Genomic DNA, 27,798 nt, shown 5'->3' on the forward strand with positions numbered 1-27,798 from the left:
CAAGATATATACCAGATATATACCAGATATATATATATATATATATATATATATATATATATATATATATATATATATATATATATATATATATATATATATATATATATGGAACTATCTTTAATCCAAGATCAAAATGATAGACTGAAAGAAAGAGGAAGAAACTAATAATAAAATACAGACATTTTTCTATTAAATTGCACATATGACCTTTCAAGACCTGCTTTATTAGCTCCAATTATAGCACGCTATAGCTAGGAAAGTCGTTTTGTGATTACGTAATCGACCTACCACGGTCGTAAATCAACCTCAGGCCTTAGAATTAGCCTGCATCGCTTCTTAACACCATTCTTGTGCAAACACTGTGTGGAAAAATTTTCATGTACACATTGTACTTAATCATACATCTTGGATTAAAGATAGTTCCATGTATATATATATATATATATATATATATACATGGAACTATCTTTAATCCAAGATGTATGCACTATAAACTGTTTAACAGTTTTTCCGTTATTCCTATATATATATATATATATATATAACTTATATAATATCAATGAACTGGTATGTGGTCATGTTCTGATGAATCCACCGTTCGAAAAGATAGACGAGAGTGCGGCCAACGGCGAGCATGTGGTGATGCCAATGCAACACATATTTGATATACCGTGTGTTTATCAATGTATTGAAAGCAAAGAACTTCTTCATAGCATTATTTTCCAGAGCCCCTCTACACACCTGTTTCGCGAGCGTCCAGATTGATGCCGGGCATATGGCTTAGTATACCTTGACCCCCCCCCCCCCCTCTCCCCCTCATTCGCATCTTCTCGACACATCTGGGTATAATTGAATACTTTCATCACCATATAACAAGTTAAATGGCTCTTCTAACTTCGTCTGAATAAGTTTGAAATGTTGTGACATCATTATCCTCTTGAATACAATGCACGAAATCGGTGTATTTAAAGCATGCATAAATTAGGCTGACAAAGAGTAAATTCTTCCCATGTACATAGCACGCTGTAACATTGTAAGGCGTACCGTATCAGTAACGTACATACGGCAATGAGAGTTCTGCCGTACATATTGACAAACTACTACATGCATGGCCTCTACAAAAGCATTAGAAACTATCGCACAGTTTCTTCTCTTCCTCTCGATTTTGTCATTTTTCATTTCTTACAACGATTTGGAACAAGCGAAATTTGATAGAATATCGTGGAAATATGCTGACTTCAAAAGGGTCTCGAAACGTCGATCAGTTTCTCTTCGATCAGGTATTCACAATTTTATAAATCTAAGTTAAATTTTCATTTTAAATTGATGGTTGGCCGTGGGATCGTGTAGAAGCCTACACATATGTAAGGGGTCTGTAGATATATAACCAGAGATAATTAGTATTTTAGACGCCAAGTGGTCCATTCTGCAGCGTTTTTATGTGTAGGTCTATAGGTCTATGTCTACACTGACGCAAGGTTTTGCTAATCACTAACTTTAAACCATTTTGAGTAGCTTGGAGAGTAGGTGTACACCCGGTCACCCCTAAATACTCCAGGATCAGTAAACCTGATTCATATTTCTCTCCATCTCCCGACGCACTGCATCTGGTCATACTACTTTTGTAAAACACCATAAACCATAGAGTATCAGCAATATATGCATTTCTAGCAGGAGGCCTATATATAGTTATATACTCAAATTATGTCTTTTATTTATTTCTTGGTCTTTGTCTTCCTTTTTTCTTATGTTTTTTTTTTCCGCACAGGAGATGAATCGAGGGATAAGAACAAGACGCGGATGTACGGGATACCGAAGACTGGAATGGTAATAATCCCCACCCCACCCCACCCCCACCCCAACCCTCATCCACCTCCCTCTCCCCCACTTATATCCTCTCTATTGCTATCGGTGGAAAGTAACATTTTCCTCATCAAGTCCAAATCTTCTTCCGATCAGCTGAAGTGATAGCGATAACCATTTGTACACAAATATGTACATGTTAGCAGCACAGACTTCAAAGGTCAGTCCCATGATTCCTATACTTTGAATGCTCACGGGATGAAAGAGGGCGTTATTTATCATTTATTATACAGAGTTGTAGACCCCTCTAGTAGATAAGCTGCAAACGTAATCGAGATTTCTTCAATATGGCTAGGCTTGTAAATGTTTAAGTGGGTAACGGGTTTTTCTTTTCTACTAAAGGTCTTTGGGAAGTTATAAACGAGATAATCATATTTAAACAAATGCGGCTATATTTTGTACGCGATCTTCTATATCAACGACATATGATGTTTTCTGATTTACTGAATGTGTTTTAGTTATAACTCTTAAGATATAGTTTCTTACATCTTGACGAAGCGAAGGGAAACACGTCGTCACTTTCAATACAAGTTAAGCGGGTGGGTCTGAGGAGTGCGGTCTGGGGAACATAAGAGGCGTGATTCAGTCCCCCCTCCCACCCCACCCCCGCCCCTCTCTCAATTTTGTTGCAAAGTTGAAGAACTTTCACTTGTTGTGAAGCGTTGTTACTTTTAATCGTAACCTCGGGAGCATTGTTGTTTTCTGTGAAATTGAAATGTCAATATTCGGAATGACTTATATTGGGGAAATTCCATTAACGTAAAGCTATAAAATTGAGGAATTTAAAAAACGTTCGTAAATAGCAGAGCAACCAAGATAATCATTAAAACAATTTGGTCTAAATTTCAGTTTTTGTCGCCATTTTACCCAACTGTTCATTTTTGGGTCGAGGGAGGGGGAGTGGGGGTAAGTAGGGGTAGGGTGGGGTGCGGTGGGAGGTGGGGTATCGAACAGGGTATGCGCAACACTTAATGAACATGTTTTTGGAAGTCAATAACTTTTGACTGGAAATGAAGTTAATTTTCTGGCTGTCGACTATTCTCGGGATGCTTGACAATATTTTGGGGATCCCATCCCAACCCCACTCCATTGGGGTCTACCCTCCGTCTCATCTATTACTTGATCCCCCTCTACCCCCCCCCCCACCCCCAACACACACACATATACCCTTACCTTAAAAAATTCAAGTATGATGTTATCCTTCTCTCAAATTGAATGTTACTTTGTCTTTATATAGAAATATGTTGTCATCTATAATGCCGTTTCTAAGTGCGGGAGTAGGTCACTACTATCTAGCCTCTATAGCTTGTACACGCCGCGTGAGGTGCATGTGGATGTGACACGTGTCTTATCGGTAAGTGTAATTGGGAAGTACATATATTCAACTATAGGCCTACATAAATAAGAATGTATTCAACTATAGTATTCATGTAATAATTCATTGAATATTACTCGGATGTTGAAAATAATCAAGATGTAACTCTTATCGTGCAAAACGCGAAATGCTCGAATATTTGTAGTACAACAGCTTTCATGGCCTATATTGAAGGAACCCTCCATGCTTCAAGAAAAATATGCGTGATGCTTTGTTTTTCATATCCTTCGTACTGTTTTGAAGTATTGGGAGCTGAAATTATCCCCATTTTATATCACAAGTGAAAGTTGGCACCGACATGTGTTATGCTGTTAAATGCAACAATTGTTATGTTTTATTTTGTTTTTGCCTTTTTGTTTTGACCAAGTTTGATTTTGGGTGATCCAACTTGACAATACTGGAATGGGAAGTCAAGAGTTAATGAAGTGGGTGCACTCATCTTGTGAAGAGAAACAATATGCATTTATATATATATATATATATCAATCACATTCTTGTTTGCTTCAAGTTCGCCTTCGGTACAAACATATACAATTAGTTCAAATGTTGTTATCTACCTAACGCATGTATGCAAATTGTACCAGCATGCTGAGCATTGGTTCTCTTTCATCAGACACAAATAAATTCACTCATGAGCTATCCCATAATAGTTTTAGAAAATCATAATTATCTTCGTAGTATAGAACAGATCAGATATTTGGATGCGAGGTTCACTTCTTTGACCTCCCTGAAGGGAATTTCCTTTCAACCCCGCTTTGTGTTACTTCGCCTATATTTATAGTCTTTTTTAGTTTTTTAAATATTTTTTGTTTCTTTCTTAATCAACTTAACTATAGATCCCTACACCATACAATGCATCATTTTTGCTCAGACGTGTTCAATCAATGAAGACCCCTGGATTTGTGTCCGGTCATTTACCATTCAACATATACGCCAGGTTCGTAAAGTATACTGCCTTGATATTGAATGTTATTCCTGTCATTGGATATTTTACGGAGCAATATTTCGTCTTCAAAATTTACCTCATTTATCACAAGCATTCATATTAGATGGACTAATATAGTGATATGAAAGCGGATATATAATGCTAAAATGTTCACAAAGTTGCAAATTATTACCTGAAAATACACGTGTCAATATTTTTGAAAGGTTTGAAGTAAATCCATCTACTTCATGGTATTCATAATCGTATGACAGGGGCCCTACTGGCTTACTGGCTCGAAACCGGTGCACCACTCGAAGTCGACTCGCCGGCAGGCTGAGAGGTTAAAAGTGCTGATTTATCCTTGGTACCAAAAGGAGCTGGTTTCGTACGAGTCGCCAAATAACCCCAGAAATACCAAGGTTATACTAAATATGTGAGCTATGCATGTCTTCTCGAATGTTCATGCCATTGAAATTCTACTGTACTTCATGTTGCTTCATTAGATAGTCCGTTTAAAAACACCACCGTTGTATTGACCTCTCTGTACATAGTCACAGTACATTCTACAGAAATGCGGCCAGATGGTAAAAAATTACGCATGCGCCGTCTATGCGTGAAGTAGTTTCAATTAATCACAACGTGGCTTTGTTTCTAAAATGATAATATTTTTTTAATTTTTCAACGGTTAGTTTTAGTAGTGTATAATATGCATTTCGGTAAACTAACCTACAAAGGAATATACTTTTTAGGACAAAATTATATTTTATGAATGTTTCTTTTCTCCTATTTTTAGAGATGACGTTGTTCACATAAGCATGATTCGAAATCCCTTGGAACGCCTGATTTCTCTCTACTACTTCAACCTGTACGGAGATGCAGGAGGATTACGTAATAAAGAATTTGATAAGAGATGGCAAGGCAAGGTAAATATTATAAGATAACAGTAATAAGAGGAATGCAACAGGTTTCAAAGATTAGCTTTTTGCTAACGACCCCGGAGACGAAAGCGTCACTGTGACCTCCTTTTGAACTCGTTTATTGTTGTTGAGTATATTATGAACATGACAGTACATAATTACAGTTTAACGTAGATTTTCCCCTAACTGGCCGGGCTCGGACTTAAAGATTATAACATCAAAGTTAATTTTCGCTTAATTAATGTCATCCTTAAATGTTTATATTCAAAATAAACGCGGTCTACAACACCCTATACGTTATGCTTATTTTTTTCAATTTCGTATAGAAATTTGATTCTCTGGAAGAACTTTCTAACAAAGATGGATATCCTCAGAGACAGAATTTGCTTTGGTTCTTTACCGGTGACGAAAGAGTTCGGTAATTATTTAATGTTTCGTTAGCAACTTTAATTATATCGCTGTTAAAAAAAATGATGATTGTCACTTCAAAATTAATTTGCGAATTGAGTCCCTACGCTATCTTTATTCAGTTGATATTGTTCTACATTTGCTAACACAGTGTGTTACAGATAACGTTTTCATATACCATTTAGATCATTCGCAAGCAGCACTCATATCGAAAAAAAACACCATTCATTTTTCATGTTGGGACAATATCTGCTGTACTGGACTTCCATGTCCCGCTTCAGACCACTCGTACTGACAGTACGAACAGTATGAATAACCAGTGTCAGTCTATCAGATAAATGGTTCGTACCTGTAGTATACTGTCAGTACGAGTGCTTTGTAGTATCATATCGGAGGACAGTATATAGTGGTATTTAGCATTTAGGAAAATCGTCCCATCGTAAAAAGCATCATGTGTGACACAACATAGGACAGGCATAATTGTGTTTTAGTGGTGTGTTTGTATAGTAAAGACATTCAACCTTCTTAGCTCTTGTCACTTATAGCAAGAGTAAAATAGAATTTGAAAGGAGGACATTATATCTGGAGGAAAGGTAAAAAATTCTTTACTGCTTGCAAACCTGTAACAAATTTGTCAATGGCAATTTTCTATTGTTTATAACATGTAATGGACAAAGACTAAATTATGTGAAAGTGAATAAATCGTTCAGACTACTTTTATCACTCAAAATCTATCATTTCTTTAACTATGAAACCAATATAAGCACAAAATAAGATTAGAAAAGACAATAAACGTAATGGTATCTAGACAAAATGGTTTCATCATAAGGGCTACTCTGGGGGCTTGGATCTAAGAATTCTAGCTCAAACCTTTTCAACTAAGTTCTGCTCTTCAATAGGTCTATAACAGTACAAGTACACGCATGGAATTTCCGCTTAATTTCTGTAATTTTCTCTTACTTTCAGAGATGATCCCGAAAGAGCTGTTGCTCTTGCTAAAAGTAACATCCTCAATCACTTTATATTCATAGGAATTTTGGAAGAATATAATGCAAGTGTCGCGATATTTGAGAAACTTCTCCCACAAGTGATGAACGGTTTGCCGTCCGCGTACAACAAAACAATGACAGGTAATTAATGTAGTAGGATGTTCTCGTATGCATATAAAACGACATTGAATATTCATCAAAATCATGTGAAATTATGCATTTCTTGCCTCGTTATTAACATTCATAGGAAATGTTCTTGTTTCTCGGAGATATTTGAAGAAAACGCATTCTTTTGATGATGGAATTGCTATTTCCTTGGGGTAAACCCTTCAACGTATGGCCTTTTTATAATAAGGTACATTTGGAATCATATCGTGTAGCAAAAAAAAACTTTAAAAACTTGCATACCAGACACTGGACTGGCGTAATAATGGCACCGTACTCATTTAAATATTGAATATTCAGATGGAATACATTGAGATAGGAACAAAAAAACTTTTGCGATATTTAAAAATAAAGATAAAAATGATACTTTATTCAAAAGTTTGGACCCGACTCTCTGGAAGTTCGACGGAAACATTTTTCATTTACGGTAACCAATCATATATTTATAAATAAAGCCTACTTGAAGTGGCGCTGTTGCTGTATTATTGTTCTAGTCATCACATCCGTAAAACTTTTCCACTGGCCATGAAGTGCGCAGTATTTTACATTCATTCGTATAGAAAGCTTCATCCAAACTCTTTTTCTTTTCTCTCATTTTCAGAGCGACGAGATATGTATAGAACTGTAAACAGAACGACGCCCTCTACCAAAACCATAGAGATGTTGATGGAGAATGACAAATTCCTGAATTACGAGTTTGAGATCTACTACTTTGTCAAACAACTATTTATGGAATTGAAGAAGACTTTTCAAATTTCTTAATTCTCAAAATTTAAACCATGTTTTCTAAAAAATGCGAGAATGATCACAATAGTTCACGAGCAGATTTACAGATAAGATCGACAATTCTACCAAGTATTACACACGTACACACACACACACACACATAAAAAAGGTTCAGGCAAAGAACATGTGAATTAAAAGCGAAACATTTCAATGGAGGACAATGCTAAATTTTGTCGAACATATTAGAGAGTTAAGCAGTACTACTTTATGTAATTTCCACTTTCATCAGTTGTGATATTTTCAATGATAAGAGAGTCTGGAAAATGACAAATTTAAACAGAGAAGTTTCTACGTGATAAAATACAGCTTTGTCAAACATTGTCAGCTCACAATTTTATTTAATTTGTTCTGCGCCCCACATACTTCCACTTACATAACTTTTACACCTCTGGCTATTTCTCCTTCCGTACCGCCCTTCTCCGACTCCCTCGATCTGGATGGTGGGGCTGGATGGAGAGCAGGATATGGGGGGATGGGGTAGGGCTAGATGAGGAACTGGATGGGGAGCAAGATGGCGTCTGATTGGAGGGCTGGCTGTGGAAGCTGGGGTTGGGTGGGTGGGGGAAGAAGCAGCTGATTTTTAAAGTGTTAAGGCAAATGGTCAGATCTTCCTCCAGAGGAGTACATTCACTATCAATCAATCAATTGGAGCAAATGAGGGCCCTGTCATATTCGGAGCAATACTTCTTCTGCGTTAATTACTTGTTCACTGTTCACGGCGAGTAAACCTTTGATTCTTATCAATACCCTGTATAATGTTACGCAATGGGGAAGGTGGGACTAAAACGACCAGACCTATCAATTAATGTGTTGCCCTGGGGTCGTTAAAGCCGTATCCTGTATACGGTGGTCTGTGGGTCCGCTCCGGAAAAACAAACTCAAAATTAAGACGTCAAATGGTGCATTGAGATATATTCAGAGTGACTATACGTTAGGTGTATAGAAATAGCCCTAAAAGTTTTCGGTAATAATTACTTTGCGTAAGGATGAAAAGGGGGGAGTGAGGGTACCCCGATCAGTGGCGTAGGAAGGTACTTTTGAGTGGGGGGCTGAAGACTGATGGCCAGCCTGGGGGAGGGGTCTAAGGGGAGGGGGTGTCCCCCTCCCCTTTGGAATTTTTTGCATTTCCAGGTGGCCTCAGATGTAATTTGGTGCAATATAGCACACTTCAACACCCACTCCATTTTGTAAACTTAATTTTGTATTTTCACCTGGCCTTAGATGCAATTTGGTGCTCCAAATGAGATTTTTATTCTCATTTGAAAATGAAAAAGGGGTTTTCTGGCTTGCGAACCGGGGGGGCGGAATGATACTTCCGCCCCTCCACATTTTTCACTGGGGGGCTGGCGCCCCCCCCCCCCAGCCCCCCCGGTTCCTACGCCCTTGACCCCGATAGTAGTGGGCCTCTTCTTCCTTCGCAAATTAAAATATCCTTACTGAACCCTTTTCCCAAGTCCCATCTAAACCCTTCCCCCCTTCTGAATGACGATCGGAGGTGGGTGCCACCCCCCCCCCCCACCCCCTTTGGCACGCCACTGGTGGTACATCTTCTACACAGAATATCTGAAGGTAAGCTAATATGTCTTTACCAAATTTCATGATATGAAAGAATCAACCAGGAAGACTATGTCCATGCTAGCAGTGGCAGTGCTGCAGGTCTGCTACTTATCCAGAATACATAGAAGTAGACTAGCTGTTTGTATTAGTAACAGCTTCCAACACAATGCATTAATGTGTAAAGTTTTCAAAAGATAACACCACTTACCATCTAAATCACTTTACTTGTAGAAAAATTCCCAAAGGAGAGAGGAAAACCCTCCCATTAGACCACTCCCTCATATCAGTATAACATTTTACTCCCCCCCCCCCCCCACCAAATATCATGCCACCTAGTTTCCCCAAATGCCCTGTAGTTCCCCCCCCCCCTCCCCCTTCCAGATTGCCTCGGCATGCCAGATATATTTCTAACTCTTCTACTACTAACAGTATAGGTATATGTGATAGTTATCTGATATATCAAGAAGAAATTGTGAAAAAAGATTTGTGCACATTTCTGACAATGAGCGAATACAGTGCAAACCTAACTCAAGGTCGGGTATAACAGCATGTTCGGATATAGGGAAGTTAGTACACATATTCATGATGTAGGTTTGCTGTGGAAGAATCATCCAGAATTCAGTTTCAAGGCCATATGTTTTCTCTTTGTCTGCTTGTGATATTTAGAAGTTAGCTAACATATCCTGATAATTTTCAGATCTTAATTTATGCATACTTCTGACATTGCTTCATAGTACGAAAAAATACACTCAGAACATAATATCAAGGCCAGGTGTCTCTAACTGTGCTACAAGATATGTTAGGAAGTTATGCTCGTAACTGTAATGATTCCGATAATGTCATTAGTGTATGATTCGGAAATAGATTTATGATTACATTAAAGTTAGCAAACACATCCTGATGAACTTCAGATCATGATTTGGTCATGCTTCTAGCAATGCTTAAAGATGACATGAAAGACTCAGAATTCAACTTCGAGGCCAGATATCTCAACCTCGTCTACTGGATTTGTGTGGAAGTTAACTAACGAATACTGTCTCACATGGGGTTCAGATTTGTGCTTCTTCTTCATGTGTTCATTTCTGCCAGTAGATCTGGAGAAAGCCATCTCGCACAGGTTACACTTGTAGGGTTTCTCATGGGTGTGGAGACTCCGAACATGGTCTTGCAGATTCACTTTTTGAGAAAAGGCGCGGTTACAAAACTGGCAGACGAATGGCTTTTGGCCGGTATGTAGAAACTTGTGCTGTCTTAGACTGGCCCGATGGACGAACGTCTTGCCACAGATTTCACACATTAACGGTCGATCCTGCGTGTGAGCTGAAGTCGTGTGTTCTAACATAGAGATCTTCGTGTAATAATCCTTGTCGCAATATTGACACTTGTAGGGTCGTTCTTTCGTGTGTATCCGTTCGTGTTTCCTCCTGCCTGCGTTGGTCCGGAAACATTTATCGCAAAACCGGCATCCGAATGGTTTCTCTCCCGTATGGACTCTTAAATGCATCTCAAGATACCGTTTGGTCTTGAACCCCTTCCCGCACACGCTGCACGAAAACGGCTTTTCGTCCGTGTGCACCAAACTGACGTGAGATTTCAACAGGTACTTTGTTCGAAACACTTTCCCGCATTCTGCACAGCGGAAAGGCTTGTCGATGTGAACAGCCTCGGGATGGAGATGCTGTATATGGATGGACAGACAGGCAGCTGTGGTCACCGATGTCCCGCAGATGTTGCAGACCAGTTCCCCCTCTGGCCTTCGACGGGCCTTGGCTTTCTTGGCCCTCTCGTGGGTTTGGCAATGTCTCTGATATAGCCAGAACTTGTTCAACGGAAACAGCTTTGCACATTCTTTGCATTTCAAAATTTCATTTTCATGCGCTTGAAGACGATGGTCAGAACGTTGTTTGAAACTCCTGAAAATTTCAGCGCAAAATTCACACGGAAACGGTTTGTAAATCTCTGAGGTTAAGCCAATTACCTCGTCGGCAACATCAGCGTTTTCAATCTCGACTGGAAGGGATTTCCTTTTCTTTTTCCTCTTGACAGGTTTCTCAACTTCATCCTCGCTCCGATCTGCATCATGACCTTCCACTCCTTTAGATTTGTCCGAATCATCTCCATCTTCTTGTGTGGTTGTCTTGTCTTCGTCAATAACTGATTCTTCGCCTCCATCATCCTGATACCTCTTTGGAACCTTTCTCTCTCGTCGTGGCCGACTACCTGTTTCTTCTGAACCTTCACCTGTGTGTTTGACCTCTATCCCAACCTGGTCTTTGTTTTCTTTGTTTCCGCCGCTTTTCTCCGAGTCTGTCTTTCGAGGTCTACCCCTCTTCTTTGCTTTCCCGATCTTTTCGTCGGTCGAAGTTGGTTCTACTTTTTTCACTTGTACTGTTGGATCTTCCAATGCAGTGTGTGTAGTTCTTATGTGTTTAGTGAGATTCCCAGAGAAAGCAAATACGACTCCACACATGGCACACATGTAAGGATTCTGAATAACGCTCAGCACAGAATGTCTCGTTATGTTGTAACCTATCAACCCTTCAGCCTCAGAATCTGGTTTCTGAAGGAAACTGCTGGTGTGATAAATTTCCTGTAAAACGTTGGACAGATTACTTTGGTCACCGATTACAGGATTTGAAGGAATACCATCCAAGGGATCTGGTGGGCAGCAATGATCATTGCCTGACTTTTCCTGTTCCTCTTGAAGGGCCTTGATTAAATTCTCGATCTGTTGATCCATTAGTGAACTGTAAAAGGTAACAACGAAATAACATTGTATTATAGTACTGTAAGAAACTAAGACCAGTGTCTCTGTTGTTTCCTTATAAACAGGTATCTATTTTGTGTGTCTGTATGCAACTCACTTCTTGACATATATCTTTAGGCCTATCTAACTAGTGTGAAGGCTACAGGTACATGGGTGCAACAGATAAAGTCTATTAAATTCCATCCCTCCACAACACAGGCATTTTGGCTTTGGACCCAATTGAGAACATACTTCTTCTGACATACAGTACCTATAACTGTTTAAGCTGTAGACTATGACAGGGTTCTATAAAATCTCCTCCCTTTTCCTGTTCCGCTTGTAGGGCCTTGATTAAATTCTCGGTCTGTTGATCCATTAGTGAACTGTAAAAGGTAACAAGTCCAGTGAGTTTGTTATAACAATTCGCTAAACTGGATCATGTACGTTGCTAATAAACAATTTAGGACCTAGGCCGCCTAACATTTTAATGGAACTGATTATTACGTTTGGCTGTTACAGTATGTAATATAATTTCTTAAAAATGCCTATTTTAATCATATAAAGTACCTAAGCTTAATAAAAAGTACCAAAACAATACTAACCATTGAATTTCTCATTGCAGTCAGTCTGGTTATGCTGGTTATATGTGGAAATCTCAGTGACAAGAGCAAAGATACCACGGAGTGTAGCCTGTATGTTACTTTCGTGCAATACCATCAACATTAACATCTAATATACGAGACATCAATCCAACGTCGTTTCTACGCTACCGTACTTTCATGATTGCCTTCGCCATCGGTGTGCAGTGGTGTTTATGCTGTCCACTAATTTAGGTTGCTGTATAGAGTACAGGAACTCAGGTTCAGTGGCTCCAACTTCCAAGATAGGCGGAAGCTTACACCCCTCAGTTTCAAGTTCCATGCTATATTTGTAAGTAACTTACGTACGCTTGCAAGCCGTTAGTGGCCCACCAAATGTCAAAAACATATTTCAAAGGATGGGAAAGGCGGCAATCGTGTCGTAGTGCATACAATAATTACATGTATACGCTGATGACAATATAGGCTTAAAGTATTTACAGACACCAGTTCCACTACATGTTAAGGCCTAATACAGTCCACAAGAGGACTTGGGTCAGTCTATACTATAGGAGGGATTTTCCCGTATCCCCCCCCCCCCCCCGCACCTTCTTTTCCTGTTTTTATGCCTAATGTAAAGAAAAGTGTATCTTACAGATCTGACTTTGGATAAGGCCTACTCTATATTTAGGCCAGAAAGGCAAATTGTTAATAGCAACAGTCCTTCACACTTTCTGATCTTACTTTGAGATTGAGCGTCCTATCTTCAAATCAGTTGCAGTACCATTTTGCATTTTCATGCAGGCCTAAGTACCAGCCTCAAAAACATAGATCCATTTTCCCAGGGCATGACAACTTGTTTTTCTTTTACTGATAAAATATGGTAACCCAGGTAGTATAATGTACAGCAACTAATATGATCGAACTTAACAGTATGATCATTCTGATGGATGCAAAGTTCTTAGACCACAGGTGCTTCCCCAAAAATAAGAGGTAATAATTAAAAATAATAAAGTTTTGTCTCTAAATGAAGTTACTTATGGTGTTGAATGCCATCCAAATACATGTCTTTGCATATTCGTCTAACATTTATAGAACAGAGGATTAAAATCAACATATATCTAGGCATGTACTGAGAAGCTGACAATATTTATCATCAATTTATCTTTAAAGAAGCATTGCAAACACAGTTTATTTTTACAGGCGGATTTCTTGGAGACCAAATTCGCTATAAAAAAATCATTACCAACACTCAGTTTGTTTTTGATTCTCGTACATTGATATCAACACTGAAATTCTTAAGGTAGCCTACCAAATTCCAAACAAATCTTGCCTCTATAGTAAAGTAAATATTGCTGACATTTAAATTTATTTCAAAGGTCTTTCAAGGGTATACTGTAGAATATTTTATGTGTAAAAGTAAGTTGGCCTGACGTTCCGATCCTAGCAGGATCTTCTTCAAAGGCTAAATGACAAGTAACAGTAACAGACGGGACAAAACACGCACAGAATATTTTACTTAGGTAAAGCAGATATTTAACAAGAGTGTTTACTTATATTGTGAGGTTTCTACAGTATGTTTGGAATGAATGTTGAAAATGGTTGATCTGATCAGTGTTGTGTACAGGCCATGCCTCTTTGGATAATTCTTGACGCTACATTCATGAAACCCTGAGTATTAATTTTTGTGTATTATTGTTTTGTCTCTTCTTCAGGTTTAAAGATGTGAAGGTATAGAAATCATTGCGACCTCCTGATTTGTAATTACCTACCATGGAAACAGAAGCAACAGTTCTTGAGATGTTAGGCCTGATCACTCAGTCTTTAAGCGTGGGTTCGGTAGCAACTGGTGGACAGATAGTATCCGGTATACCGCAACTCCAAACAGAGAGTTGCATTTCAACACAGCCAATTGTCGCTACCTCAAATGACAGCCCAGCCAATGAAAAGTCAGACGAACACAGCTTTGCAAACATCCAGAGAATAGTAGGATCGATAGAAGAGATAGAGAATGATGTAGAAAATAGTCTTCATGCTCACCAAACTGAAGATAGTATACCAACCACCCTATCAGATGATAAAGCAGGAGGTAACCTGCTCTTCCAGAAGCAGACTTTACAAACGGAATCGAAAAGGGGCAATTTGGTGGACGAGGTAGCCTTTATATCGGACTCATGTCTGTTGACGAGAACTGCAGGCAGAAGATATGAAGTACTAGATGAGGAGAATTTGGATGGACAAGAAAGGACAGAAGGAAATGTTACTTCAGTTACAGACGATAGAGCGACAGTCTGCAGCCAAGATTCTCTGGCAGTAGGCAACAATTTAGTAATCTCAAACAGTCATGTTCAAAATACACTCCCAGCTTTTTTATCTGGTCAGCCAGAATCTGTGGAAAAACTTTGTACTGTTCCAGCTACAAACTTAAACCGATCATGTGAACCATCTAGTATGTCAACAGATATTAGTGCAAGAACATTTCAGCCTACCCAAGTAGCCCATATAGCGTACTGTTCCAGTTCATCTTCAAACAAACATCTAAATTATGCAATGCGGAAGCACATAATGGAAGAACTGTTAGTTAACCCCTATATGTGTGGTATTTGTGGAGACATTTTTCATTCAACTTTGAACCTTAGTGAACATGTTTTGAGTTGTCATACTTTGCAGATGATGCAGGGTTCAAAAATTGATGGAAGTATCCAAGGAGAGTCGAACTTCGATCTCCCAAAGAGAAAAGAAGCCAGAGAAGATTTACCGATAATGTCACCGAAAGATGAGCCACAAAATGGGAGAACTCTTGACAATATGTATTTAGAGAATTTGCTGCAGAGTTCACTAGGGAATGAATACAAGATGACCAAAGACCATGGAAAGAATTATGAGAGCAAGGCATCTACTGAGAAGAACGAAAAGATAACAACAACACCAGATGAGGATGGAGGACAAACAGAGACAGAAAAACTTAAATTAAGCACAAAGTCTGATACTGAGTCTATGAATATGCAAAGACAGTGTGAAAGGTCAGATGAATCTTTCCCAGAAGTTATAAGTAGAGTGGATTTGAAAGGTGAATGTTTAGATTCTGTCAGAAATAGTGGGATGGAGTCGAAAGTGAAGGAGAAGGAAGACAAAGGACTTGCGAAGAGCAAAACCAAACATGACAAGACGTTCAAGTGTGAGTTTTGCGAGGATCTATTTACCAGTAATAAGTACAGGTACAAGCACAGAGTAGCGTCGCACCCCAACGCCGTCTTTCAGTGTCCGGGTTGCGAGAAGTCATACAAGGTCACGGAGAAGGACAAATGGCAGCACCACATCAGAACACACAACAAACCACCCAAGAAACCCAAGCTGGACAGCTATAGCTGCAGTGTGTGTTCAGTGGTGTTCAGGGCCCCTAACGCCGTGGCGATACACATGCAGACTTTTCATCCGGAAGCCGTCCGAGGAGAGAAACGATTCTGCTGTGAGATCTGTGGTAACCTCTTCAGGACGAAGAGCGCCTTGAAATCGCACCAGTCTCTGGTCCATTCCGACGAGAAGCCTTATCAGTGCGAGACCTGCGAGAAGGGATTCAAGAAAGAATCGTACCTCAAACTCCACAGGAGGACTCACACAGGCGAAAAACCCTTCACCTGTAAATTCTGCAATAAGATGTTTCCGAGCACAACCGGCCGACGGTCCCACGAGAGGACGCACACGAACGAGAGACCGTACAAGTGCACTTACTGTTGCAGCAGTTTCAGAGCCAAGCCGCAGCTGGTGGAGCACGAACGAACGCACACGCAGGAGAGACCGTTCGTCTGTCCGCTCTGCGGGAAATCTTTCGCCTCGAGGACGTCCTTCAAGACCCACCAGTTTCTGCACACGGGAGAGAAGCCCTATAAGTGCAGAAGTTGCTCGAGGTCTTTCGCTCAGAAGAGCAATCTCACGGACCACTTCCGAAGCATCCACAGTCAGGAGAAACCGTACGAGTGTACCGTCTGCAGCGCGAAGTTCACGCGGAGTACAAGCAGGAAAGTGCACATGGAAAAAAAGCATGGTCTGGCGATAACCGTCAGGCAAGGGCGCCCTCCCACGCATGAATCAAACCCAACTGTGGACTCCATCGTTGCTACTTGTCTGTCAATCGACGTCGGTTCGGTTCTAACACCGACCGAGCATCAAACTCTAGGTGACTCATTTTCGATGATAGTGAATAATTTAACCAGCTAATTTGGCATCTTCTCCCATTTGGATACTTAACCCAATTCTGAAACCAAGAAAAATGAACTGCTGGTTATAAATATGTTAATTTCTCTGGATAAGAATGTCAAATTATGCATATTATTACAGTTGGAAAATTTATGTACTGGCTTTTAATATCATAGCCATAGTTTAATTAAGAGGGGGTGACTAGACCATACCTGACTTATGTCACATTACCATACGTACGATATCATACAGAAGCAGTTGTACCCTAAATATCAAGCCAACCACGGTTTTGAAAACTGCAGAGATCCTTAAATGCATGAGTTGCTAAATGTGTTCCTCCTTCAGCTACCTTAGTGGATGTAATGTTTTTGGTAAATTTCATGGACTGAAATGACGTGATTAACAGGTACTGGATTTAATATGCATTAGTGGATGGGGGGGGGGAGGAACGGCTGCCCACTAGTCATCAGGAGAAAATGGATCATTCGGGGGACTTTTTGCACTCAGCAACTACTACAGGCGCACCTCCCTGCACCTGTTTTATTCTTTCAACTTAGCACAAAGTATTTATTCACACAACCGAAATTGATAGTGCCTCAGAATGTACCATTTGACGACTAAATGTTTTAATTTTTTGCTGAGACAGGACCGCCAGACACCCCTACGTGTTAATCACCTCCATTGTATTGCAGAGACCCCTCCTTTATAAAAAATCCTTTATTCACCTTTTGCCTGCCAGAAAGGTTTCAAACCCCAATTTAAATGAGTCGGGGTGGGGTGGGGGGAGGGGTTGTTGAAATGTGTATTTATTACTTTGATAGGCTAAATATGCCTCAGAATGCGCCAGATTAAATTTTATGCTGCGAGAGGAGACCCCATAAATGGGAGTCCGCTTCAGTGATGGCTGGATCCTTGATTTGCCTCTTGTCCTTTCACAAAGGTTCAAGCCCCTCGTAAATCAGTTGGAGGGGGCAGGGGGAGGCGTTAATTTGGCTCACCCAATTTTGAAATCTGGTGGCTGGGTGGTAAGTAATAATCATTCTTCTGTGATGTCATCCTCTTAAAAGAATAAAGACAAAATGAAGACACAACATGAGGAAAATTGAACTTACACATGACTATTATTTTATAATACTGATTAAAATACAATTCACAAAAATATGACTAATACCAAAAGTCACAAATAATGGCAAATAAAAATGTTCCGTTTTATCCTTTACGATATATAACAAAACATTGTTACATTATTTATTATTAAGGTGTATGTATTAAAATTGTAGCAAAATAATATTTGGAGAAAATTATCCTATGTACCACTGCATTTCTGCGTGGTGGGATATATGTTCCCTTTGTCTTACTGTCCTACACACTTTACTTCTCAACTTTCCCCTCCCCACCCCCCCCCCACTGTCCTGCACACTTTACTTCTCACCTTTTCCTTTCCTCACATGCTTAGGTTTTCACCAACAAGCAATGATATTTTAAATTTGACTGGATTCGTAACACATATCAGTACTACAGCGAATTTCAACAGCAATAAACAAGCATTGCATCATGCATGGTACCAAAACTCATGACTGCTTATTGAACTCCAATTAACAAAAACCCTATAGGAGACACAAAACACCACGTTTATCTTTAAAGCTAGTATGACTAACCGCCAGCGGGGTAGGAAGCTTCCAAAAAGTGGGCTGGCACAACATCAGAGGGGCACTTTCTCATTCCACAACCACCACTCGTTATGCTATAAACCGACACACACCAGCCATATCACTTAAATATATAAGATGTGTTAGTATGCTATCAATACTATTTATTGAGATTGTTTATTGTTAACCATGCTACAAAAAGATATGGGATGCCATCTTAAAAATAGCATGTACAGACTAAAAATAAATAAGTAACATAAAATATTAAAATTAACAAAGGCTTAAGATATCCAAAAGACAGTTCTTCATCAAAGGGGCACATTTTATTTGCCAGTAAGACACAATTGCTATTTTGGAAAAAAGTGGGGGCAGGTGCCCCCTGCTAACCACACCCTCCCCCTCTCCCCACACACACACACTCTCACACAGCTTTATAGAAAACTCATGCTCCATTTGGGAGATATTCTAGTTAATATTCACGTCTGGGATCTGTCGTTTTGTAAATCTGTGATGTATCTTAGTGTCGTTATAGGATCAGAAACCTGTTTTCTCTTTTGGTGTTTCCTTCATTATTTTCAACATAAAATGTTAAGTCAAAATAAAACAAAACTGTTAGCAAACTGCTTATACACTAGAGAGCCTGTGTAATAGAATGTGTAAAAGTAAGAAGGCCTGACGTTTCGATCCTTGCAGGATCTTCTTCAGAGGCTGAATGACAAGCTACAGTAACAGAAGGGACATAAAATGTTGTCAGTGTTGACACTAAAATCTATGCCATCAAGTCTTTGGCCTTGATGTGAAGGAACATTTAATCTGTTTTATCTCCCAAATGGAATGAGATTCTTCAAATCTGTTGTTCATGGCAAATTATATCACATAGATCAATGATGGGGGTAGGGGGTTTGTGTCTTCATACCAGATAGTCACAAAATTAATATGAATTCTGTAAAAATAAATTAATAAAAAGATATTCCAAAACTTGTCACCAAAATACATACTTCCAAATCTGACACCTTTTACATTGTCTTTCATTCTTTAAAATGCTAATATTGTAAATTTGATTGTTATGGATATTTTTTGTCATTCAAAAGAGAAAATAGTGGCTAGTTGAAATTATGCATGTTACGACACAATGGATTGTATCTCCTTAGCAACGACGTGTCAACAATATAAAACCTATTGCACAAATTAATTGTGTACGGTAATTCCATCTTGTACCACTGCTTGTATATTTTTTGCCTACAGGTTCAAGCTGCATTTTGCATTAGGCTACAAACTGTGTATCACTGAACAAGTTATGTCATATTCACATATATCTACCATTACCATTGGATGCCAGTGCATTTTACATTGAGCTTAAAACTTTGCAGGCATTTTCACTTTAGGCTACAAACTGTGTATCACTGACCAAGCCATGTCATATACACACAAGTACACAGTTATCATTGGATACCAGTGCATGTTGCTACAATACAAAGTTACAAACCTTGCAGCCCATTTTGCATTAGGCTACAAACCTTGCAGCCCATTTTGCATTAGGCTACAAACCTTGCAGCCCATTGGGCTCAGGTGCAAACTTTGTATCAATGACAAAGCCATTTCATACTAACATACGTTATCTTTGGATACCAGTGCATTTTCCACTGTTCTGCAAATTATGTTTCATTGCCCCAGTGGGCCGAGGACTGGATACCTGCAGGTGCGTAGCCAGGAATTTGCCAAGGGAGGGGCGAAACTGTAGATTCGGCATTACAAACTATCTAAGCGTAGCGCCACCATGGTTGGCGCGAAGCGTACAAGAAAATTTTGGCTGAAAATGCCTCCCAGACTGCTGGAAATGGCACTTCCCAGGCCTTGAAAGTTGCATCTTAGCATTTTCTCTTTTGAAAATACTAGCGATATCATAAAAACATTAAAAAAAAAAATTAAAAATATGCTCAAGGGGGGGCGGCTGCCCCCATCGCCGCCCCCCCCCTTGGCTACGCGCCTGGATACTCGTCCATCAAAACCAACTAAACTACATACCATTGGGTGGTGTTCAATATCAAGTTACACACCCTTTTAGTGCAATATACCCCAAAAAAAGGCTGTGTTCCATACATTGAATGTACAGATCTGAAATTTTTGCCTAATTTCACTGTATCTGATGTGACTTTGGTGCACTAAGCTAAAAGTAAAATATGCCTTCAGATACCATGCCTTATGGAAGAGTGTTTGCAACTTCAATGCATAAAACTCAGCTTTAAAGAATGGTTCAATGATTATGTTATTGTGATAAAACAGAACAGAAAAAACACATTATAATGTACACATGTATTCAAGGTGGTTTGTATTAGTAAAATATGATGAAACTGGCAATCAGCAGACAAGTTTGTGATAAAAAGTGACTCAGCATTATCAATTGAGAAAATTAACCTCCACCCAAACTAAAACACCTATCATTTATCACCCACTCTCCCCATCCCTCTGATTTCATGTCAAATCAAAATATCCCCTCATCAACCCATTCTTACTCAAATCACAATCATAAGCTAAAAATGATCTATTCAGGTATAAATATCAGACAGTAAGGAGTACAAAGTGTACTCAATTGCTGCACATGCTTGGTTTTGTTTAAAAATCGTTTCTTGAAAAATTCCAAGAATATACGTGTATGTATATTTTAATTAAAATATTGTAATTAAAATACTGTAATTAAAATAAATAAAAGTCATGAATACTCCCCTTTAACCAAAGGTAAATTTTATGCATTATCTCTAAGAATGTGTGTACTGTAATAGGCTTACTAGACACAATCCCAGCTATTCACTGAATTCTTACACAAAGTTCCAATGACCTCAACAGGTCTGCTATGCTTAGAGTAATCTTCATAAATTATCAAAAAAAACCAGGCTACCAACCCATTATTAGCTGATAATTTCAACCTAATCAACAAAGCCCCCAATGAACAGAATTGCATGCTGCGTTCCCCTATACAGGACTTTGACACTGTCGACCCCCCCCCCACCCCCCTCCCAACTAAGAATTTTTCATAGGTTGCTAAGGCTGTTTAAAATTTATTTCCTGGTGCTTCTGACCCTCAATACTCTTGGACCGAAAAAAAAAAAGGGTTAAAATAGACAATAAATACTTTAGGAAAAGAATGCTTTGACAGGAGCTGTAGAAATGAACATAAATAAAATAATTAATTAACTTTGTTAGTATTTTGATCACCTTTAAAGCTCACATCTATTGACCCTGGAGTTTCCTATCGACATCTTCCTGCCCCTCTCATCCCACATTTGATTCTCAGAAATATCTGAAGTCTTCTTACCCATTTTCCAGTTTTTATTCCATATTTGCTCCCACTATCTGAACATTTGTCATCATTGAGGACACTTCATCACCTACGCGGTGCTCCTTCAATTGTATGCAATTAAGTTTCGAAATGGGAAAGGACGGGAGGGGCAGCCAGTGCCGTTCCACAGTTAGTATTTTCACTGAAACGCACCCATGTTCTGCGTGACATGCATCGGTTGGTAATCATTCATGTTAGCCAGCACCACGATCGATTCACATGCAGCGGCTGCTTCGTTCTCCACGACGCCGAACCCATTGATGGTGCCGTTTGGTATGAACGACGCCACCGGTGTCACAGGTCCTCCTGCGATCATATTGGTCACGGACGCCTGTGCCACAAGGCTCTCTACCGGTTGACAGAACCTTCCGCCTATGTCATGCTGCGACACAGAGGAGACGTCTTCCAAACCAGGCACGATCGAAACCTGCATGGATGCCAGAATCTCGCTGGCGTTCGCTATCACTGAAGTGGTCGTCGCTTGCTGTTGGGCTTGCAGAGTCTGGTATATGGGTAAGTTGTGCAAGGGCTGTAGCTCTTGCAACTGGGACGGTTGTTCCATAGGACTCGGCATGGAACGAGGCTGGACATCCGCGCCTGCCGATGGTGGTGGCAGACTCGGACCTCCAGAAACCTCTGCATTCTTCTGATGTGACTTCATGTGGGCTTTCAGTGAATTGCTCCTTGGAAAAGGCTTCTGGCATTGCGGACAGACGTAGGGTTTGTGCCCCGTGTGGATCCGTACGTGGTGTACGAGGTTGGTGTACTGAGCAAAGGCTTTATCGCAGTGCTTGCACTTGAACGGTTTCACTCCCGTGTGGACACGTTCGTGGTCGTTCAAGTTACTCCGACTCTTGAAGAACTTTTCGCAGTGACTACACTTGTACGGTCTTTCCTTCGTATGGACCCGTCTGTGGCGGGTGTACTGGTCGCGCTTCACAAAGGCCTTTTCACAGAATTCGCACTTGTAGGGCTTTTCGCCCGTATGGGTCCGTACGTGGTTGACCATCTGCAGCCGTTGACGGAAGGCTTTGTCACAGTGAGAGCACTTGTAGGGTTTCTCGCCCGTGTGTACTTTCACGTGTGACTTGAGATCGCTGCGCCTACAGAAGCCCTTCTTGCAGTGAGAACAGACGAACGGTTTGGTGTCCAAGTGAATACGCTGGTGTTCGACCATCGCCGTATGAGTCCAAAACATGGCTCCACATTTCTCACAGCAGAATGTCTTTTGACCTTTGACCAATTCCGGGTGGAAGTTCTGCGTGTGTATCTGAAGGCCACTTTGGTGTAAGAAGGTCTTATTGCATAGCTTGCATACGGGCGGCACACGCTTTTTCACCTCTTTGGGTTTTGCTGGCGGTCTCCGAACTCTCCGATGACTCTTGGCGTGAATATTCAAGAGCCGTCTCTCGGAGAACTCGGCTTGACACTGATGACATTTGAGTGGGCAGTTAGGGTGCACCTCTTTGATGTGAACACCCCTCTTCTGCTGACTGCGGAACCCTAATTCGCAGAACTCGCACTTGTATTTATCCGAACCTTCGGTCTTGTCACCATTCTGTTGACCCGTCCGTCGTGACCTCTTGGCGGGCAGGGTGCCGCCCTCCGTGAATAAATTAATGACGATGAGGTCACCGTTTTTGTAACTGTTGCCCTTTCCTTCGTTCTTGTCTCCCCTCCCCTCTTCATCTGACATTGCTCCTGCCATCTCGTCGTTCTCCACCAGATTATCCCTGCTATTTGACCTCAACAAGATGGTTTTGTCGGGAGTCGTTCGCAGCTTTCTTTCGCTTTCTCGCGACTCGTTTTCCTTGTCCTGGTTCCCGCTATCCACCTCTCCACCCGTACGGTGTTCTACCCCGGGCGAGGTCTCTTTCTGACTGACGTCAGAGTTTGATCCAGCCTCTTCTTCACCCTTCTTTCTCTCCTTCCTGATGCTACCACCTTGTCTTGTCGATCTCACTTCTTGGGATTTGTTTCGGATCCGTAAGGAACGCCGATTGGAATCTTTCTCCACGAAGCCGTGTTCAAGTTCCAAGTGGATTTTTAGAAGGTAGCCCTGACCGAAAGCTTCGCCACAGATGCCACACATGTACGGATCTGTAGACGGCTCGAGAAACGAGTGCTTCTGCACGACGTAATGACCGTCAACCGCATCTCCACAGACTTTACATGACTTGACCGGAGGCCCGAGAGAGCACGCTTCAGCCTCGCTGCTCCCTTTGCAGATTACGTGGATGAGGTGGGTCACCACTTTGATTTCATTCTGCATTTTGTCTTTCTCCTTCTGGTTTGAACCTTTCTTTAGAATCTGGCTGATGACTTCCTCAGAGAAGTCATCTTTCCTCAGTAAAGGTTGACCCTGTTCTTGTGGCTCCATTCTGATATTCCACTTGAACTGCGACTACTGAATGTAACGTTTATCCGGGCTGGGCTGAGGAAAGAACCTTCTATGGCGACACGGAAGCATCCATCAACATCAGGCGATCAGACCTCATATCTGCAGGTGGAGGCTCGGATCTATCAGCAGACTAAGAAAAAGAACTTCAAAGACCCAAAGATTCTGTAAACAGAAAAGAAAAATGGTTTTATGGAAATCTTACTTGTAAACTACAGATCTATTACAATTAATTATTAAGACTTTTTTCTTCTTTTTCTTTTTTTCTTGGGGGAAGAGGGGGGGGGGAGATGGAGGGTTCACATTGTCTTGCTGTGGGCCAACACAAAGATTAAATTATTGCATGTGATATCATCAACTGGGAATAGGTTGAGTAATTGTCTTGGAGAAAAAGCAATAATCTTCCAAAAGGCTTAGTTTAAAAATCAAATTCTTTTTTCCTGGAATTGTGACACATTTGGGATGTTTAACTGTCAAACATTCTCTGAATTTAGAACTTCATCACAACAAAATGCAACTATTCGAAGATGTATTATTTTCCTCTGAGAATTTATATCAGTCAGTTAAATAAACCAGAAAGGCTTAGTGATTCCTGGCCCATAGGTAATATTGTTTAAGTAAGTGTTGATTCAAATTTACATGTTTTCATTGTGAAGTTAAGTGTGTTTATATTTAGGTTATAGAATTTTGAAGATTCTTGGGCATTGACTAACATTATTATGAACCAAGAATGACAGTATGAATCATCAAAGTTTTACCTCTGAGATATCATGTTTACAAGGCCTTCACAGTTTGACCTCTGATCTCCACCAAGTTTAATAGGGTTGTTTTATTCCCCACAGGTCTTGTTTAATAATTTAATAACAGATCAAACGAATTGATGTCATGTTAACACGGTCATAAAAATCATCTTGAACTTGCATTCAAGTTTTGGGCATTACATGCCAGATGTAAGATCCTGCTTGATATCATATTTACAAGGTTTTTTCAGTTTGACATCTGGTGACCCCAAATGACCTTTGACTTCTAGCAAACACAATAAGGTTCTTGTATTAAATACTTCAGATACTGTGTCATATGTATGCAGCTGCACTGATAGACATTGTAACTGTAGCTTTACTCTTAAAAGTCAATTGTAACCACTGGTTCAGTTGCAACTCTCTTATCCATACAGCCACTACAAAAAGCAACTTTAAATTTATACCATAGTTGTACTGTACAGTGCAAGCTAAGGAAACATCAATTTGTATTAATTTAAGGCACTTTCTTTCTTTATTTTATTTTATTTATTTATTAATATAAATTATATCATAAAATTTAATGTGCAGTGGCAAGTTTTCCTTTCTTTGACCCTGCTTACTCAAGACAATTTACAAGTGTAAATCTACCTCTTTCTGGCAAAATCTGATCAACATATGTGTGAAGTAACATAGGCCCTAGATGAAGGTTAAAATCTAAAACGCAGAGCAAAATCAATGAGCCACCATTTATGAACATTGGTTCTCTTACCACAGCAAAGTTACCCTGTATACCATGTTACTTTTATTTATCCACATGGTGGAATCCTTTATTTAAATTAATGTGTTCCCCAGGCCAGCAAATTAGGCCACACAACCATATTGTGTGTACTACATGACCAACAGGCAGAGACATTTACGCCTACAATCGAGGCATTTAAGTTTTCTGACATTGACGTGTTCAGGTGAATAGATATCCATGGGGTATAATGGTATACAGTAAATTGGCAACATACGGGTTATAACGACAGCAGAAATCTCGCTGATTTTGCTCTGAATGTCACGCTGTGGTTTTAGTTCTATTCTTCAACTACATGGTTTTATCAATGTTTTGCTCAGTTTCTATCAGAAATAGAAAGAATTGTACTTGTAAATGTCAGACTGATGTCAAACTCCCTAACTTTGCACATGCATTGTAGTTAACTTTAAAATTACAGTAAAAAACAAATTTCTAGTAAATCGGCAACATAATTCATGAAAGCGTGTCAAAATACAAAAATGACGTTTACTTGTTTCACTGCTCAATGCAATTTTCGTGAAGGCTTTGTAGATTGAAACTGAGAAGATAAAGTGGTTATAATTTGATGGTATATACTGTATCTACCATACATATGTCAGAAAGAGTCCGGGAAGGACTTGATGGGATCCTTGATGGGAACTTGATTGTCCCTCCTGATCCTTTTTTTTTTCTACTTAAGTAAACTAACCACACAACTTTGAAATGCTGGGCCACTGTGATACGTTGACGCCAAATTCACTTTACCCACTACACATCCGATCATCAGCCTCAGAATATTATGCTTCAACTGAGACTCTTTTAAATACTTACATGAACAAAAAGTTACAACCTCACAATGTTGGGTCATTCTCAAATTAGGGTCTTGGACTAAAAATAGATTTCAACAGGGCAATCGTGCATGCATACAGATCCTACAATAGGTCTCCTAAGTCAGTAGCCTTTGTGGTCCTGTTTCATATAGTTAGCCTACTGCTACTTTGGGACCCTCTTAGCTATATTTATTAGCAAGTTTTCTTTTAATGGATAGCCCAAACATTATAGCGACAGACTGTTTAGTTATAGATATAACACTAACACTGCAGGCTAGGCCAAACGTTAGACCTACCTAAGCTGTAGGCCTTTAGAAGTTAGCCTTCGTTATTTCATTTAACATCCGTTAGGCTAGGCCTAGGCTATAGCTTAACAGATTTCGCAAACCTTATTTGAACTGCAGTTGATCTAAGTTAACGTTCGGCAAGTGAAATCACTTCTAGGCCTACCTCAGAATAGGCTTAAAATGCATTGTTCATAATTTCCGAGTAAGAATCGTAGCTACAAGCACCAGGTCTGTTTCAACTTTCTAAGTTCAGGTTCTGATTGGCATTCTATGCGGCCCAACAGTACAGCACACATACCAAAAAGCTTAGGGATGTTAGTCCAGGTACGGTATACGGTAGATACTTTTCTTGCTAAGTTTGTCGGAGATATATTTTTCTGCAAGGATTTCATTTACATAGTACGCCCTCTTTAGTCAAGTGAACAACCTATTTTATCACTACTCCTTTAATGGTTAGGTTTTTGCATAGTAATGTTTAAGAGTACAAAGGTCAAGAAAACCGCATAAGCAGCTGTGCGTCAATGCGGAAAGCCCGAAATGCGATACGTATTTCCATGTAGGGAAACTCCCGTACGACACAACATAGGGAGAGAAGAAATACTGCAATAAAATGTTGATGTTGGCGCATAGCCTACACAATAACGAAGCATTATAATTAAGTTTCATGTCCGTCAACTGTAACCTTCCACCACAACTGGCGCCCGAAAGTGTTTCACAAATATACTTAATTAAACTAGGCTTCGGAAACCTTGAAATTCACTGAACTAGACAAAACTAAACTGCTTTCTCTGTCACGGTAGCACATGATACAAAGACTTCAACTGAAATGCAAACCTCTCATTTTCATGAGCATTTTCGGTAAATTTCAAGGTTCAGATGCTCCTTCCGACCTTGATTCCTAAATAGTATTTGTTTTTTATGTTTGGGCTAATTCATGCAACCAAAGGCCCCGGGGTATTATGATATTTGGACTTTGGATGGCAGTTTTGGCTCTAACGGTATGAGTTTGAACAAATAGCTAAGGGAAAACTTCCCCATGCCCAACCTGATGTCCATGATAACCCAACCTTTACATCCTCCACTTTTGTTGAATTTTACACACGAGTTAGGTCTACCAGTAACAAGATGTGAAAAGTGAACAAACGAACGGCCCGCACCCATTTAGCGTTGGGAGTAGCTATAGCTGCATCTAAAGCAACTTTCAACCTTGAATCTACTTTTGTCAGTAGATGTCGTCTATAGTCTGGTTTGATCTGGTCTGGTCCGGTTTGGC

The 27,798-nt window shown here is 39.9% G+C and overlaps 4 protein-coding genes across 6 annotated transcripts; 2 read left to right on the plus strand and 2 right to left on the minus strand.

Moving 5' to 3' along the window:
• Positions 1-1,016: 1,016 nt before the first annotated feature.
• On the plus strand, positions 1,017-7,755 carry LOC139976754 (uronyl 2-sulfotransferase-like). Its single transcript, XM_071985476.1, has 8 exons — positions 1,017-1,283; positions 1,772-1,830; positions 3,104-3,220; positions 4,078-4,178; positions 4,960-5,089; positions 5,410-5,501; positions 6,458-6,621; positions 7,247-7,755. The coding sequence occupies exons 1-8, from the start codon at positions 1,112-1,114 to the stop codon at positions 7,405-7,407; spliced, it is 996 nt and encodes a 331-aa protein (XP_071841577.1). The 5' UTR covers positions 1,017-1,111; the 3' UTR covers positions 7,408-7,755.
• Positions 7,756-9,331: 1,576 nt separating this feature from the next.
• Positions 9,332-12,469, minus strand: LOC139976750 (uncharacterized). Of its 2 annotated transcripts, XM_071985472.1 has the most exons (3): positions 12,337-12,469; positions 12,006-12,117; positions 9,332-11,735 (listed from the first exon to the last, which is right to left on the minus strand). In XM_071985472.1, the coding sequence occupies exon 3, from the start codon at positions 11,726-11,728 to the stop codon at positions 9,950-9,952; it is 1,779 nt and encodes a 592-aa protein (XP_071841573.1). In that variant the 5' UTR covers positions 11,729-11,735; positions 12,006-12,117; positions 12,337-12,469; the 3' UTR covers positions 9,332-9,949. The 2 variants fall into 2 exon arrangements, with proteins under 2 accessions (XP_071841573.1, XP_071841572.1); XM_071985471.1 differs by lacking the exon at positions 12,006-12,117 and having other exon boundaries at positions 12,337-12,463.
• A 50-nt stretch (positions 12,470-12,519) lies between these two features.
• On the plus strand, positions 12,520-17,620 carry LOC139976748 (uncharacterized). The gene is made up of 2 exons (XM_071985468.1): positions 12,520-12,664; positions 14,028-17,620. Exon 2 carries the CDS (start codon positions 14,086-14,088, stop codon positions 16,528-16,530), a length of 2,445 nt encoding a protein of 814 aa, XP_071841569.1. The 5' UTR covers positions 12,520-12,664; positions 14,028-14,085; the 3' UTR covers positions 16,531-17,620.
• LOC139976749 (uncharacterized) lies at positions 17,612-26,841 on the minus strand. 2 transcript variants are annotated; one of them, XM_071985470.1, is made up of 2 exons: positions 26,689-26,841; positions 17,612-24,058 (listed from the first exon to the last, which is right to left on the minus strand). In XM_071985470.1, the coding sequence occupies exon 2, from the start codon at positions 23,873-23,875 to the stop codon at positions 21,635-21,637; it is 2,241 nt and encodes a 746-aa protein (XP_071841571.1). In that variant the 5' UTR covers positions 23,876-24,058; positions 26,689-26,841; the 3' UTR covers positions 17,612-21,634. The 2 variants fall into 2 exon arrangements, with proteins under 2 accessions (XP_071841571.1, XP_071841570.1); XM_071985469.1 differs by having other exon boundaries at positions 26,627-26,839.
• Between the last annotated feature and the right edge of the window lie 957 nt (positions 26,842-27,798).

The sequence above is a fragment of the Apostichopus japonicus genome, chromosome 12 (genome assembly GCF_037975245.1).
Source record: "Apostichopus japonicus isolate 1M-3 chromosome 12, ASM3797524v1, whole genome shotgun sequence".
Classification (NCBI taxonomy): domain Eukaryota; kingdom Metazoa; phylum Echinodermata; class Holothuroidea; order Aspidochirotida; family Stichopodidae; genus Apostichopus; species Apostichopus japonicus.